The following is a 14,751-nucleotide window of genomic DNA, read 5'->3' as shown; positions in this document are numbered from 1 at the left end:
ATTGCCCTGCGGTGGGCTGGCGCCCTGTCCAGGGTTTGTTTCCTGCCTTGCGCTTTGTGTTGGCTGGGATTGGCTAAAGGAGACACCCATGACCCTCTAGTTAGGATATAGCGGGTTGGATAATGGATGGATGGATGTATATATATATATATATATATATATATATATATATATATATATATATATATATATATATATATATATATATATATATATATATATATACACACACTGAATATATTGAGATCTCTCATAAGAAATATAATACACTTTTGTTTTCTAGGTGTTGTCAGCTTTGGGTTTTATAGTAAAGTCTACCTTTAGGATTCCATGTTCAGACAGATTGCAATGACTTCATTGTTGTAACAGCAGTTCTAATATTCATATTGTAGTGACTGCGGAGGGTGAGATGGTTTACTGAATAACATGAAACTGAAGAAAATAGTGAAAACCCTTCCCCAGCCTGCTGTTTGGGGTCACTAGGCACCACTCTTAAACAATAAATGTCACTATGCTGTCTTCACTCCCTTTTTTAACAGTGCCCTTTGAATTTCTTTCCCTGTTAACTTCTTCCTCTATCTCCTTATCCACATGCCCAACCCCTTGTCATGTGCACCTCTTGTCTATTTATATAGTCATAAGCAACCCAGACCTTCTCCTAAGAGGTGTGTGCTCCCCTAAAACACTGTAAATAGAAAACATTCTGAGCATTAATTACAAGGCATCACAATATTCACGTAGTGAGAATCAGAAGATAAAGAGCTGCTCTCATCCACATAAAGAACAAGAAGGCAAACGCTTTCAAGAATTCGCACCTCTGCAGTACAGAAGTCAGCTGGTGAATGGAACCAACTACTTGATCAAGGTAAACAGGATTGCTCAGTGGTCTCTTGTGCATGCCGATGATCATTTTCTGTAAGCTGAGAGTACAAACAGACTGACATGTGCCTTCTGTTAGTTTGTGTATCATTGTGGAGGGGCCACATTCAAGGAGATATCATTCACAAAATTCCAGAGATTGAATGGCTTACATTATTCTATTCAAGACTTTCACTTTCATCCATTAGGTGTAATTTTTAAAGTTTAAACTAATTGTGTGTTTAATATTTTCAAGTATAACAAGACATATGTGAGGGTGATGTTTCACTGTCTCAGCACAGACGAATCTGGTATTCCTATTGTGGCCTTGCCTGTTGGCCTTTCCACATTTTGATGGCATTTGGTGTTTGCCATGCAGATTCAAGTTGGACATGAAGATTCCCTGCACCTGAAAGCTCACCAGAGTCTGTCTATTTTCGGAAGTCAGGCAAAGGTCATCATCCAATCATCGAAGAAGAAAAAACTTGTGGATAAGCTAGAGCCATTCTAATTTTGTGTTGCAAAATAGATTATGGTACGATTTTACTGTTTTGCTCTATCAACCTTTTTTTATGTAAAATCATAATGCATAGATTAATTAAATGGATTATCTTTGAAACTTGCTTAATATCTTACTTTAGGTTTACTTAAGTTGGGGGTTTGGCCTGCAGATCTCTCCTATTAGCACCCTCTCCACCGAATAAGGATTTGGTCATTAAGATGTCCGCTCACACTGAATATCGCTGCTTCAAGCTACGGTTACTTGGATCACACTCTGGTGATTGTAATGTGACTCACAATCAAAAAGTAGGACATCTGAAATTTTAGAGGATTTTAAGATCTTTTATTTGGCAGTACATTTAAATTGGTTTAGTAGTTCAGACGTAGCACTGCTGCCTTGCAACCAGGAAACTGTGTGCTTATGTCAGGAGATTCTTTCTAGGTTTGTGTGGGTTTCTTCCAGGTGCTCCAGTTTCGTCCTACATTTTAAAGACAACTGGATTGGGAGTGATAGATTGTCCCTTGATGTGTGCGTGTGTGTGTGAGTGATCACCCAGTGATGGGCTGTCGCTCAGTCCAGGGCTTGTTCCTGCCTTGCACATGATGCCCACTGGGTTAGGCTCCAGCTGCCCTGTGAACCTGCTCAAGACATTTGGGATTTGAAAATGAATGGATGGATATAACACTCTAAATTTTACTTGTATTTCAGTCAAACTAATAATAGAGACTTTAAAACATTTCCTTGAGAGGTTTCATTCTGGGCAATTCTTTAGTAAATATTCTGAAAGGTGTATTCAAGTATGGAAGTTGAGTATTTTATACAAGTTTCTATCTATCTATCTATCTATCTATCTATCTATCTATCTATCTATCTATCTATCTATCTATCTATCTATCTATCTATCTATCTGTAACACTATACAAATGTCTAATGTCCAATAAAATTATTTTGAAAGCTATTTGTCTGTTCAGTAAATGTTTGCTTTTGAAAACACTGTAAAATATTTCAATAAGCACAAATAAATATTGGGTGGCATGGTGGTGCACTGGTAGTGGCATTGACTTGTAATAAGTTTGCATCCTGGGTCCTCCCTATGTAGAGTTTGCATGTTCTCCCCATGTCTGCATGAGTTTCCTCCCACAGTCCGAAGACGAGCAGGTTAGGTAGGTTGGTGATACTAAATTGGCCTGTGTGAGTGGCTGGGTGTGTGTGTTTTGTTCTCCCTGCGGTGGACTGGTGCCTTGTCCAGTGTTTGTTCCTACCTTGATTACCTGTGCCTGTTGGGATAGGCTGCAATAACCCTGTTTAGGACTAAGCAGGTAAGATAATGACATGACAAATACATTTTGATGTAATAAAATTAAAAAGAATATGGGTTATGGCTGTAACTCTTAAACCTCCAGTCTTTCAATATGAGACTTGTCAAACTGGTGGCTGTTTTTCCTTTATCCCATCTTGAACAGATCAAGGAATTAGTACAAAAGGAGACGTTTTGATGACTTGGGGTTTGGGACATTCCACTGGCTGTAGTCCATGTTCTCTATTTCAGCCTCCACTTTCCTCATGTACCTCTAGATAAGATCTGTCCTTAGGACACGTGGTGTTCGTCTATCTTCTTCTCCTCTCTTAACCCAACCCTTCAATTCTCTTATTTTAATTTTTTCTATTTGAAACCTGTCTTCACTCTTTATATTGCTTTCTGTAGGACTGTATAAGGACCTTTGCCAACATACTCACAATGGAAGAGTGACCTCCCTTCCTCTTTATTTTATAGTCGAAAGATGTCGACCATACTAACATTTCCATTTATTGCACCATTTTTATGACAATGTTATCTGTTATGATTTATTTTAAACACTAGTATTTCCAAAGTGAAGCCCACCGCTTCTTTTCAGCTACCTGCTCAACTTGTGTTATACCCAGCCCAGAGCCGCTGCTATGTTATTTTGTGCCCTATAGGCCAAACTTATTAGGGCACCAAAAGACTGCTCGGTAGCTAAATGTGCGGCTGGGTCTCTCTCACCCCAAGCCCTGATTATACCCCTAATTCAGTATCACCTGGGGGAAATCGAGCACCGTCAAACCACTGTCAATTAACAAATTTTAAATGTGAACTAATTTAAATAATTTTAAAACAGCAGTGCCAGGATTAAAAGAGCTGTTTCTTTGTACCGATCCCAAGCCCGGATAAATGGGGAGGGTTACATCAGGAAGGGCATCTGGTGTAAAATTTTGCCAAATCAATATGCGGACAACAATACAAATTTCAATACCGGATTGGTCGAGCTCCGGGTTAACAACGACCGCCACCAGTACTGTTAGCCAACAGGGTTCTGGCAGAAATTGGGCTACTGTTGGCTGAAGAAGAAGAAGAAGGAGAAGAAGAGGGGGGAGACGTGTCCGGAGGCAGGAGGAGAGGAGGAAAGTAAAGAGAGTGGAACTGAGGGTAGGAACTTTGAATGTTGGTAGTATGACTGGTAAGGGGAGAGAGTTAGCAGATATGATGGAGAGAAGGAAGGTTGATATATTGTGAGTGCAAGAGACTAAATGGAAGAGGAGTAAGGCCAAGTGGATCGGAGGTGGATTCAAATTGTTCTATCATAGTGTGGATGGGAGGAGAAATGAGGTTGAGGTTATTCTGAAGGAATAGTATGTCAAGAGTGTTTTGGAGGTGAAAAGAGTGTCAGACAGAGTAATGATTATGAAGCCGGAAATTGGAGGTGTGATGATGAATGTTGTTAGTGCATATGCCCTGCAAGTTGGGTGTGCAATAGGTGAGAGAGAAGATTTTTGGATTGAGTTGGATGAAGTGATGAACAGTGTACCCAAGGGACAGAAAGTGGTGATTGGAGCAGATTTCAATGAGCATGTTGGTGATGGGAACAGTGGAGACGAGGAGATGATGGGCATGGTGTCAAGGAGAGGAATTAAGATGGTCAGAAGATAGCAGATTTTGCCAAAAGGATGGGTATCGCTGTGGTGAATATGTATTTTAAGAAGAGGGAGGAACATAGAGTTACGTACAAGAGTGGAGGAAGATGAACACAGGTAGATTACATCCTATGCATAAGAGTCAATCTGAAGGAGATTTAAGACTGCAAAGTGGTGGCAGGGGAAAGTGTAGTTAAGCAGCATAGGATGGTGGTCTGTAGGATGATGCTGGAAATCAAGAAGAGGAAGAGAGTGAGGGCAGAGCCAAGGATCAAATGGTGGAAGTTGAAAAAGGAAGACTGCAAGGTTGAGTTTTGGGAGGAGGTGAGACAGGCACTGGGTGGCAGTGAAGAGTTACCAGACAGCTGGGAAACTACAGCAGATGTAGTAAGGGTGACAGCAAGAAGGGTGCTTGGCATGACATCTGGAAAGAGGAAGGAGGAAAATGAAACCTGGTGATGGAATGGGGAAGTACAGGAGAGTGTACAGAGAAAGAGGATGGCAAATAAGAAGTGGGACAGTCAGAGAGATGTAGAAAGTAGACAAGAGTACAAGAAGATAACGCGTAAGGTGAAGAGAGAGGTGGCGAAGGCTAAAGAAGAAGTTTATGATGAGTTGTATGTCAGGTTGGACACTAAGGAGGGAGAAAAGTACCTGTACCGATTGGCTAGACAGAGGGACTGAGCTGGGAAACATGTGCAGCAGGTTAGGGTGATAAAGGATAAAGATGGAAACGAACTCACAAGCAAGTAGAGTGTGTTGAGCAGATAGAAAGAGTACTTCGAGAGGCTGATGAATGAAGAGAATGAGAGAGAGAAAAGATTGGATGATGTGGAGATAGTGAATCAGGAAGTGCAACGGATTAGCAAGGAGGAAGAAAGGACAGCAATGAAGAGGTTGAAAAATGGAAAGGCCGTTGGTCCACATGAGATACATATGGAAGCATGGAGGTGTTTAGGAGAGATGGCAGTGGCGTTTTAAACCAGATTGTTCAATGGAATCTTGGAACGTGAGAGGATGCCTGAGGAGTGGAGAAGAAGTGTACTGGTGCCGATATTTAAGAATAAGGGGGATGTGCAGGACTGCAATAACTACAGGGGAATAAAATTGATGAGCCACAGCATGAAGTTATGGGAAAGAGTAGTGGAAGCCTGGTTAAGAAGTGAGGTGATGATTAGTGAGCAGCAGTATGGTTTCATGCCAAGAAAGAGCACCACAGTTTAGAGAAGGCCAGAAGGAGTTGCATTGCGTCTTTGTGGACCTGGAGAAAGCATATGACAGGGTGCCTCAAGAGGAGTTTGTGGTATTGTATGAGGAAGTCGGGAGTGGCAGAGAAGTACGTAAGAGTTGTACTGGATATGCACGAGGGAACTGTGACAGTGGTGAGGTCTGCGGTAGGAGTGACAGATGCATTCAAGTTGGAGGTGGGATTACATCAGGGTTTGGCTCTGAGCCAAACCATTATTTGCAATGGTGATGGACAGGTTGACAGACGAGATAAGACATGAGTCCCCGTAGACTATGATGTTTGCTGATGACATTGTGATCTGTAGTGAGAATAGGGAGCAGGTTGAGGAGACCCTGGAGAGGTGAAGATATGCTCTAGAGAGGAGAGCAATGAAGGTCAGTAGGAACAAGACAGAATACATGTGTGTGAATGAGAGGGAGGTCAGAGGAATGATGAGGATGCAGGGAGTAGAGTTGGCAAAGGTGGAGGAGTTTAAATACTTGGGATCAACAGTACAGAGTAATGGGGATTGTGGTAGAGAGGTGAAAAGAGAGTGCAGTGGAGTGGAATGGGTGGAGAAGAGTGTCAGGAGTAATTTGTGACAGATGGGTATCAGCAAGAGTGAAAGGGAAGGTCTACAGGACGGTAGTGAGACCAGCTATGTTATATGGGTTGGAGATGGTAGCACTGACCAGAAAGCAGGAGACAGAGCTGGAGGTGGCAGAGTTAAAGATGCTAAGATTTGCATTGGGTGTGACGAGGATGGACAGGATTAGAAATGAGTACATTAGAGGGTCAGCTCAAGTTGGGCGGTTGGGAGACAAAGTCAGAGAGGCGAGATTGCATTGGTTTGGACATGTGCAGAGGAGAGATGCTGGGTATATTGGGAGAAGGATTCTAACGATATAGCTGCCAGGGAAGAGGAAAAGAGGACGGCCTAAGCGAAGGGTTATGGATGTGGTGAGAGAGGACATGCAGGTGATGGGTGTAACAGAACAAGATGCAGAGGACAGAAAGATATGGAAGAAGATGATCCGCTGTGGCAACTCCTAACAAGAGCAGCCGAAAGAAGAAGAAGGAGTGCCAGGAAAAAAAGAGCAGCAATATGTCACCATATAAGGTCTCACATTGACATTACATATCTAAAGCATAACCTACTTTGAGATGAACTGGACACCTGGACACAGCAGGCTAGGTAACTGGTTTCCCTAGCTATATCAGGGGTAGGCAAAGTTGGTCCTGGAAGGCCACATTGGCTGCAGGTTTTCGTTCCAACCCAGTTGCTTCATTAGAAACCAATCCTTGCCAATCTCAGACCTTATTTATTTTTATGCCTTGCTAGTCTGCAGTCTTATTTTGTAGATATTTTCTTTCCAAGGGTATCATCCAAATGATTTGAAGCCTAAAACTGATCATTTTCAGTCTGTCACATTTTTCTATTAAGTGTTTTATTAAATCAAATAGAGCATGATGAACACACACAGATATAAATGGAAACAAGCTAGATGGAAAATTACTGGCCGCTTTGTTATTTACATCTTACTGTTAATAAGGAGCCATTAACACACTGAATGCAGGTTTTTAAGACTGAAATAAGCAATTAAGGGAAGGGAAACGTAGCAAGTGAGACCACTAAAATGAAGCATCAAACTATCACTTAAGCAATAAGGGCTTCATCGGCAATAATTGACTGCTCATTAAGAAACTGGGTTGGAACAAAAACTTGCAGCCACTGCGGCTCTCCAGGGCCGACATTGCCTACCCCTGAGTTATACTATGAGCACTCCCAAACATCAATATACATGTTTATTTAATTACCAGCAATTTATTAAATACCTGTTTTGCCGCTTTTATTTTTTTGGAAAGATAGCGTTTCCCCGATATATCAAGAATACCTGACAAACATAATTGATGATGTTCTTTATCCATTCATTTTCTGAACCTCTTTTGCAAGAAAGACGTGATCCAAATATCAAGCACAAACCAGCCTTACGAAGACACAATGATGCTCACACAGGAAAAATTCAAACCACTTTGTTAAGATCAACCTCTTTGAAATTTGACAAGACACTTGAGCATTTGAAGAAAATACCTACCTGGATAAAAAAGAAAATTGACAAACCCTATAGAGGCACACTAACCCAGTCTAGAATTGTACCTTGTTTGGTGCATATTTTAGTCATTAAGCACTTTGAGCATGAGAAAAGTGCTGTGTAAATAAAATGCATTACTATTATTAGAAGTATTATATCGTTTTTGCTCAAGGAGATCTACTACTTGTAAGTAGTCCCGCTGTAACGTTCTGTTCATTAGTAATGGCACTCTAAAATTAAGGCCACGCCCTAGTTTTGGACAAGAATGTGTTGGGACTCCGCCCACTAACCACCCTCTCAGGTTCCTCCAGTTGCGCCCGTCTCCTGATATTCTGCCTCCGACAGCTTTGATGTTTCACTTGTATTCATTGCTCTTCTTTCTGAAGTTCTCCTGAAAATCTGCTGGTAGGTATGGACGAGGTTTGTGGAGGGTGGACGGCCGTGAAACCAGCAGATGACAATGTGAAGGCAATCTGTAACCAGGTGAGTGTAACCCCTCAAGATGGGATTGATGTAAGTTATATGACTTTGTTTTATTTAAGTCAAATCTTGTACCGTCTCTGCATGGGTATTCACTTTATGGAGCGTTAGTTAGTTAGTTAACGTTAGTTCACTTTCCCACTTTGGCACCAGACAGGGGTCTTTAGCTCGGTTGTGCGTTTGTTTCCCTTAAAATGTTTTTAACCCATTTTAAGATAATGTAGCGTTTTGGGAAGTGTACGCTGCACTGGTGGGCGAGAATGGCGGGGGGATACCTCAAGAAATTGCCCATAAAAGCAGCGGAGATGGGGCGCAGACGGAACAGCAACACTTTGGACCCGTCAACCCGCTGCTAAAGTTCGGGTGACTGGGTGGCCACCATTGAACCGATGTGGAGGTCTTGAGTCGTTTCACGTAATCGAGGCATGTATGGCAGACGGGTTACCTCTGACGCCGAATGAGTGGAGTGGGGCGAAACAGGCGGCGTGTGTGCGCAGGCGCAGGGACGAAACAGTTTGGAACGCAAAGAATGTGCAGAGAACCAGAGAGAGATATTCACGATTGGCCAATGAAGAGGGTCGGGTCGCGAAAGAAACCACCACACCTTTTACCAAATAGTGCTAAATCCATTTCACCGTCTTCCGAGCACCTGGGTCTTTACAATATTAACTGATTACGAGTTTCAAGATATACGCGTGAGGCGCATAAAGATGACCTGACTAAATCAGCTGCACATGATCTGCTTTTTTATTTTACGTGTGATATGAGTTTAATAACATAACATTTGTCCTAACGACCACTCAAGGTGCCAGAATGGTATACTTCAGGGCGATGTCGTTTTGTTTCCTAAAAGACCCTTTCACATGAAGGTTCCTGAAAGAACTATGATTTATTTAGATCTGAAAAAGGCTCCATAAAGTGAATACCCATGCAGAGACGGTACAAGATTTGTGAAATACCAACGGGTCACGATTTTAAATAGACTCGCGTTGCATGAAATACAACACAGGCAAAGTTTGTTTTTTCTTAATTTGTAATTGTCCTGCTAGGTGGCCTACAATTTAAACATTTTCAGTTTGGTTTTTCTACATATTAGGAAGTTTTTCAAAGTACCCTGAACCACTTTATATGGATAATGCCCTTCCCAGAATGAAAAGGTGCTTAGTTCAATTTTTCAATTTCAATTCTTTATTGTCATGTGTATACGTGTACAATGAAATGCTTGTCCCATGGAGACAGTGAACATAGACATAAAAAAAACCCACACACAATAAATAAATAAATAAAACCAGAATCCTAGGAATAAATAGAGACAGTGGCAGAAGTACTGTATAGGTGCAGGTAGCAGTGGAGGTAGATAAATAGATACGTTATTAATCCCAAGGGGAAATTCACAAGGTGACACAAGGTTACTGATTCTTCATGAGTCTGACTGCAGTTGGGTAGAAACTGATCCTGAACCTGGAGGTGCTTAGTCATACAATAGTTCAGTGAGGAACCACACAAGCCAGTAAAGAATGATAAAATGCCACTAAAAAGACAGTATTTTTAAGAATGAATGGCATGTATGGACATTTTGGTGGGCAGTGGCTCAAAAGTCGAGAAGGGGCATAATCCTAGTACATGCGTTTATCTGTGTGTTGTTGTAATATCTGGTCACAGTGTTGGAAGCATTATAAACAATATCCACAAAACTGCAAAAAAATCTGTTTGTCCATTATTGTTAATTATGTTCAATTATCAAAAAGAGCGCCACATCTCCTCTAACTTTCTTAATAAGGCACAAAGGCAAATTCAAGAATTCCCATCTAGTTACATGAAACACCAAATGGACCAGGACAGCAGGAGTTCACATCACAGCAAGTCTACGTTTTATTTCCTCCATAAAGCACCTATTGTGTGTCAAATTCTGTATTTAGGAAGCCACTAGAACATATCCTTGTATACCATTGATCTCTAGTCTTTTGTGCATTAGACCTTAACCAAGGAAGAGTAAACGTATGTGAGTATATACAGTGCTCTCCAGAACGTCTGGGGGAAAAAGATGCATTTTTTTCTTGCTTTTACCCCTCTGACTTTCATATAAGGGGATGACACTGTATCTACACAGTTTCTCCATTTCAGGGCACCATAATATTTGGGAGACAGCAATGGCAGGTCTATTAAAGCTGTTGCCATATTTATGACTTTGTCACATATTCCTTTCATGCAATGACTACTTGAAGTCTGCCATTCATAGACATCATCAGGTGCTGAAGACCTTCTCTGGTGATGCTCAGCCAAGCCTCTAATGCAGCCATCTTCTGCTCCTGCTTCTCCCTTAAGTTTTCTATTTAGCATATGGACGTCCTGCTTAATTGGATTTAAATCAGGTGACTGGCTTGGTCATTCAAGAATTTTCCATATTTTAGCTTTGAAGAATGCCCATGTTGCTTTAGCAGTATGTTTGAATCATTATCTTGTTGTAGGATGAAATGCTGTCCTGTGAGTTTGGAGACATTTACTGGAATCTGAGCAGATCAGATGTTTCTGTACACCTCAGAATTCATTCGGCCGCTGCAGTCAGCAGCTCCATCATCAGTGAAGTGTGCCAGGACCTGTGGCAGTCATACATGTCCAAGTCATAACACCCCCACTAGCAAGTTTAACAGATTAGGTGGTCTGCTTTGGATCTTGGGCAGTTCTGTGGTTGGAGCCTGAACAAAACTTAAGACATTATTTTTCACGAGTTTATTGCAAGACTGAGGCAAGCTTTGACACAGTGCAGTGGAAGCCAATAATCTCCTCACACAGACCGAGTTGTGACGCAAGATCGTTTCTCAGATTGTTTATTTTGTTACTTTCCCTTGGTTTAATTAATGTGGTGTTGCATTCATTTCATTCTTGGTTTCCTTCTAGTAATGTAGTATTTACAACTACTCCTCATATCTGTGCAGATTTTTCTCCAGGTACTCCACTTTTCTTTACACATCCAAAATAAAATGTTTTAACTGTGTATCGCTATCCAGCTGATGAAACTGGTCACCCATTCAAAGAGTACAGTAACTTGGTTTCCAGTCTGTTCCCACATCAAAGCACAACCTTTTATTTGCTTTCTGGAGTTTCTGCGTTGGCTTTGGTGTTTAGAAATTAACCATCTGGTAGAATGTATAAAATATAAAATATATATATTCTTAAGACATAGATTTACCAAGCCAAGGCTTCATTCAACGTTTAGCTTTAATGCCAGAGAGAATAGTGTATCTGTATGTATAAGGTAGTTAGTTCAGTTAAGCAAGAGAGAAGTGCCAGCTCACCGCAGGGCGCACACATCAAGCGCACACTAGGGACAATTTAGGATTGCCAATGCACCTAACCTGCATGTCTTTGAATTTTGGGAGGAAACCCACACAGACACGGGGAGAACATGCGAACTCCATGCAGGGAGGACCTGGGAAGTGAACCCAGGTCTCCATACTGCGAGGCAGCAGGTATGGTAGTTCTGCTCACTAATGCTGTGTGGTCATCAAAGTGAATGAGAGGCTCAAACAAGGATATATTTTGGGGCGCTAACCTGGCCGTCCCTGTTTACTTGATGCTTTAAACAAAAATAACCCTCGATGGTGTGAAAATGAAACAAAAACTGATGCCACCAGAATAACGTGACCAAAATATCGAGGACTACTTCATCTGCCATCGGTTGACTGAGGAGCTCCTCTGCGCTTATCGTTTGGGTAAGATGTGACTCCTCCTTCTGGGTGGTCGTACTTTTATGGCCCAGGGACTGGATGGGGCGGAGTCAGTTTCCCTTGTTGGACGGTTTATCTCTGCACTGTGGAGGAAGAAAAAGACAAGATGATTAGTGGCAGTGCTCCCTCTCAGTCCTGGGTTCTATCACATACCTGGGAGGAACCTTGAGGGTGACCCTCTGATGTATATGTATGACAGATGGTACCAGGGAGTGCACAGCCAAGTAAGAATCTCGCTGTACTCTTTACAGATGACAATAAGAACCGAGTTAGTCTATATCAGCCTTGGAGGTGTATTTGCCAGGCTATGAGATTAGATGTATTACTTTTTTTTAGATCAATATAAATAAGAACAGGCCATTCAGCATAACAAAGCTTGCCAGTCCTATTCATTTAATTCTCCTAAAATAACATCAAGTCGAGTTTTGAAAGTCCCTAAAGTCCTACTGTCTACCACACTACTTCTTTAATGACGTCTGTGGTTCTCGGTGTGAAGAAAAACCTTCTAATTTTTTTGGTAAATTTACCCTTAACAAGTTTCCAACCATGTCCCCGTGTTCTTGATGAACTCATTTTAAAGTCATCGTCTCGATCCACTGGACTAATTCCCTTCATAATTTTAAACACTTCAGTCATGTCACCTCTTAATCTTTTTTTGCTATAACTGTAAAGGCTCAGCTCTTCTTCTTTCCTCATAATTCAACCCCTGTAGACCTGGAATCAGCCTAGTCACTCTTCTTTGAACCTTTTCTAGCTCTGAAATGTCCTTTTTTTAGCCTGGAGTCCAAAACAACACTCGGTACTCCAGATGAGGCCTCACCAGTGTGTTATAAAGCTTCAGCAGAACCTCCTGTGACTTGTATTCCACACATCGAGGCACAAAATAACCTGACATTTGTTAGCCTTCTAAAGATAACAACAGTAAAAGGTGTTTTTTTTATATATATATTTTGTTCAAATGTACCGATAAAGTTGATGTGACAAAGCTGCATGTCATTGTAATAAGTGGAATGAGCATTTTAAGTGCTTGTAGAAGTTGGCTTCTTTTGTTGTTCTTCCCAAGTTTTAAATCTGAATGAAAATATTCTGTGATACCCTTAAATCTACTGCTTTTAACTCCACAGGCTCGACATGATGTTGAAAAACAAGAAGGCAAGAATTTTCAAGAATTCGTGGCTTTAAAATACAGAAGTCAGGTGGTGAATGGAACCAACTACTTGATCATGGTAAACACATTTGCTCAGTGGTCTCTTGTGCATGTAGATGACTCTTTTCTGCAAGCTGAGAGTGCAAATAGACTGACAGGCCTTCTGTTGGCTTGATTGTCATTCTGGTGCAACCACATTCAAGGAAATATCTGATTTCATTCCCACAATTCTAGAAAATTAATTGGTTACAATATTCACAGCTTCTATTTTTTGGGATTTTGAATTCTTAGCTGTAAATTTTTAAAGTTTATTTTCAGGTACCATAAGTTAAACATGACTGTGATATTTTGCTCTCTCATCACAAATAAACTTAGTATCCCTATTGTAACCTCGCATGTCAGCCTTGCTGCACTTTTAATCTTATTCTGTGATTGCCATGCAGGTTCAAGTTGCACATAATGAATGCCTGCACCTGAAAATTCACCAGAGTCTGCCATGTTATGGAAATCAGACGAAGGTCATCGGTGTGCAGAAGAAGAAGAAACCCGGTGATGAGCTCCATGCATTCTAATTTTCTCAAGGCAAAACAGATTATGATTGCATTGTGCTGTTTGCTGCATCTTCCTTCTCAAAGTAAAATCATGATGCAAAAATCAAATTTTTTTTTTTTTTTCTTTGTAATTCATTTGACATCTTTCCTTGGGTTTATTTTAAATTGTGGGTTTATGTTTATGAAAAGTGCTCCATAAAGTGTAAACTGCACTGTGCTCCCAAGTAGCAATTGCATGATTTTCAATGGCAGTTCTTTATTGGGGTTATTTTGGAATAAATGCAAATAATAATAATAATAAAAAAGTTTCAGATGGTTCAAATTAAACAAACAACCCTGAAAGGCATGTAATATTTCAGCAACTGTTTTTTGGTTGTAGATCTACTCCTCACCAGGTACTTCACCACGCTTACCAAGGATTGGACATCTGTTTGACTTTGCTTTGCTTTTAATACTTCATTAAACACTCCAAATTTTATATGTGGTTCTGGTAATTCAGTAAGAAAGGACAAAATAACAATCATAAAAGAAAGCCATTTGGTTTGTAAATCTCAAATTTATCCTTCATGGCTCCTTGCAGATATAAAATGGCAACATGCTACTCTCTGTGGCCAAATTTCAGATAATCTCAAACAATTCTTGTGCATTAGGTTTTTTTAGAAATCTTTTCTGAAGTCCACACTTTAACTTTTAAATTAATGTAAAAGTTTAGGTATTGGGGTGTGCTGTTTAGTTTCAGTTTTAGCTTTTGACCATTGCATTTTGTGACCACCTTCTTTAGCTTTCATCTCTGGTCCTTTGTGCTTATTTTGTTTTCTGTCTTTTCTTTTTGTGACAGAACATTAGTGATGGAGCAGTAGTTAACACCACTACTCCATAGTTCTAAAATCCTGGGTTTAAATCTCATGCCTGGGACCTCAATTATATAACTTTGAGTGGTTTTGAGAGAGACAATATGTGCCTCTGACCCTTTATCAACCCCCAAATGTTTTGTAACTCTGCATTCGTGAATATGCCTCAAACCCACCTAATTCACTCTGAAACAGCCACATACGTACCATGCTACTCAACCTTCTAGATATGCAATCACAATACTGCAGATCATCACTGGCTGGTAGTGCAGTCACGTAATGCATCCGGTAGTATGAGGCAGAAGTTCTCATTCCAGGACTACAAGGGATGAATTTTGAGGAAAATATTAAAAGAGTTGAGCCTTTACAGTTTAAGCAGAAG

General features: G+C 40.7%; 1 protein-coding gene across 1 annotated transcript; it reads left to right on the top strand.

Annotated features, from left to right (window-relative positions):
* Positions 1 to 7,883: 7,883 nt before the first annotated feature.
* LOC120534422 (cystatin-A-like) lies at positions 7,884 to 13,996 on the top strand. Its single transcript, XM_039761992.1, has 3 exons — positions 7,884 to 8,095; positions 12,945 to 13,046; positions 13,411 to 13,996. The coding sequence occupies exons 1-3, from the start codon at positions 8,024 to 8,026 to the stop codon at positions 13,537 to 13,539; spliced, it is 303 nt and encodes a 100-aa protein (XP_039617926.1). The 5' UTR covers positions 7,884 to 8,023; the 3' UTR covers positions 13,540 to 13,996.
* The last annotated feature ends 755 nt before the right edge of the window (positions 13,997 to 14,751 follow it).

This window comes from Polypterus senegalus, chromosome 8 (genome assembly GCF_016835505.1).
Source record: "Polypterus senegalus isolate Bchr_013 chromosome 8, ASM1683550v1, whole genome shotgun sequence".
Lineage (NCBI taxonomy): Eukaryota > Metazoa > Chordata > Cladistia > Polypteriformes > Polypteridae > Polypterus > Polypterus senegalus.
The sequence above is the reverse complement of the archived record's forward strand: the minus strand, read 5'-3'. Positions and strand labels throughout refer to the sequence as shown.

Excerpts from the sequence above, each read along its gene's own strand:
- LOC120534422 (XM_039761992.1), top strand. The coding sequence starts at position 8,024 with ATGGACGAGGTTTGTGGAGGGTGGACGGCCGTGAAACCAGCAGATGAC. Across the intron at positions 8,096-12,944 it reads TGAAGGCAATCTGTAACCAG|GCTCGACATGATGTTGAAAA; the intron begins GTGAGTGTAACC and ends TTAACTCCACAG. Across the intron at positions 13,047-13,410 it reads GAACCAACTACTTGATCATG|GTTCAAGTTGCACATAATGA; the intron begins GTAAACACATTT and ends ATTGCCATGCAG.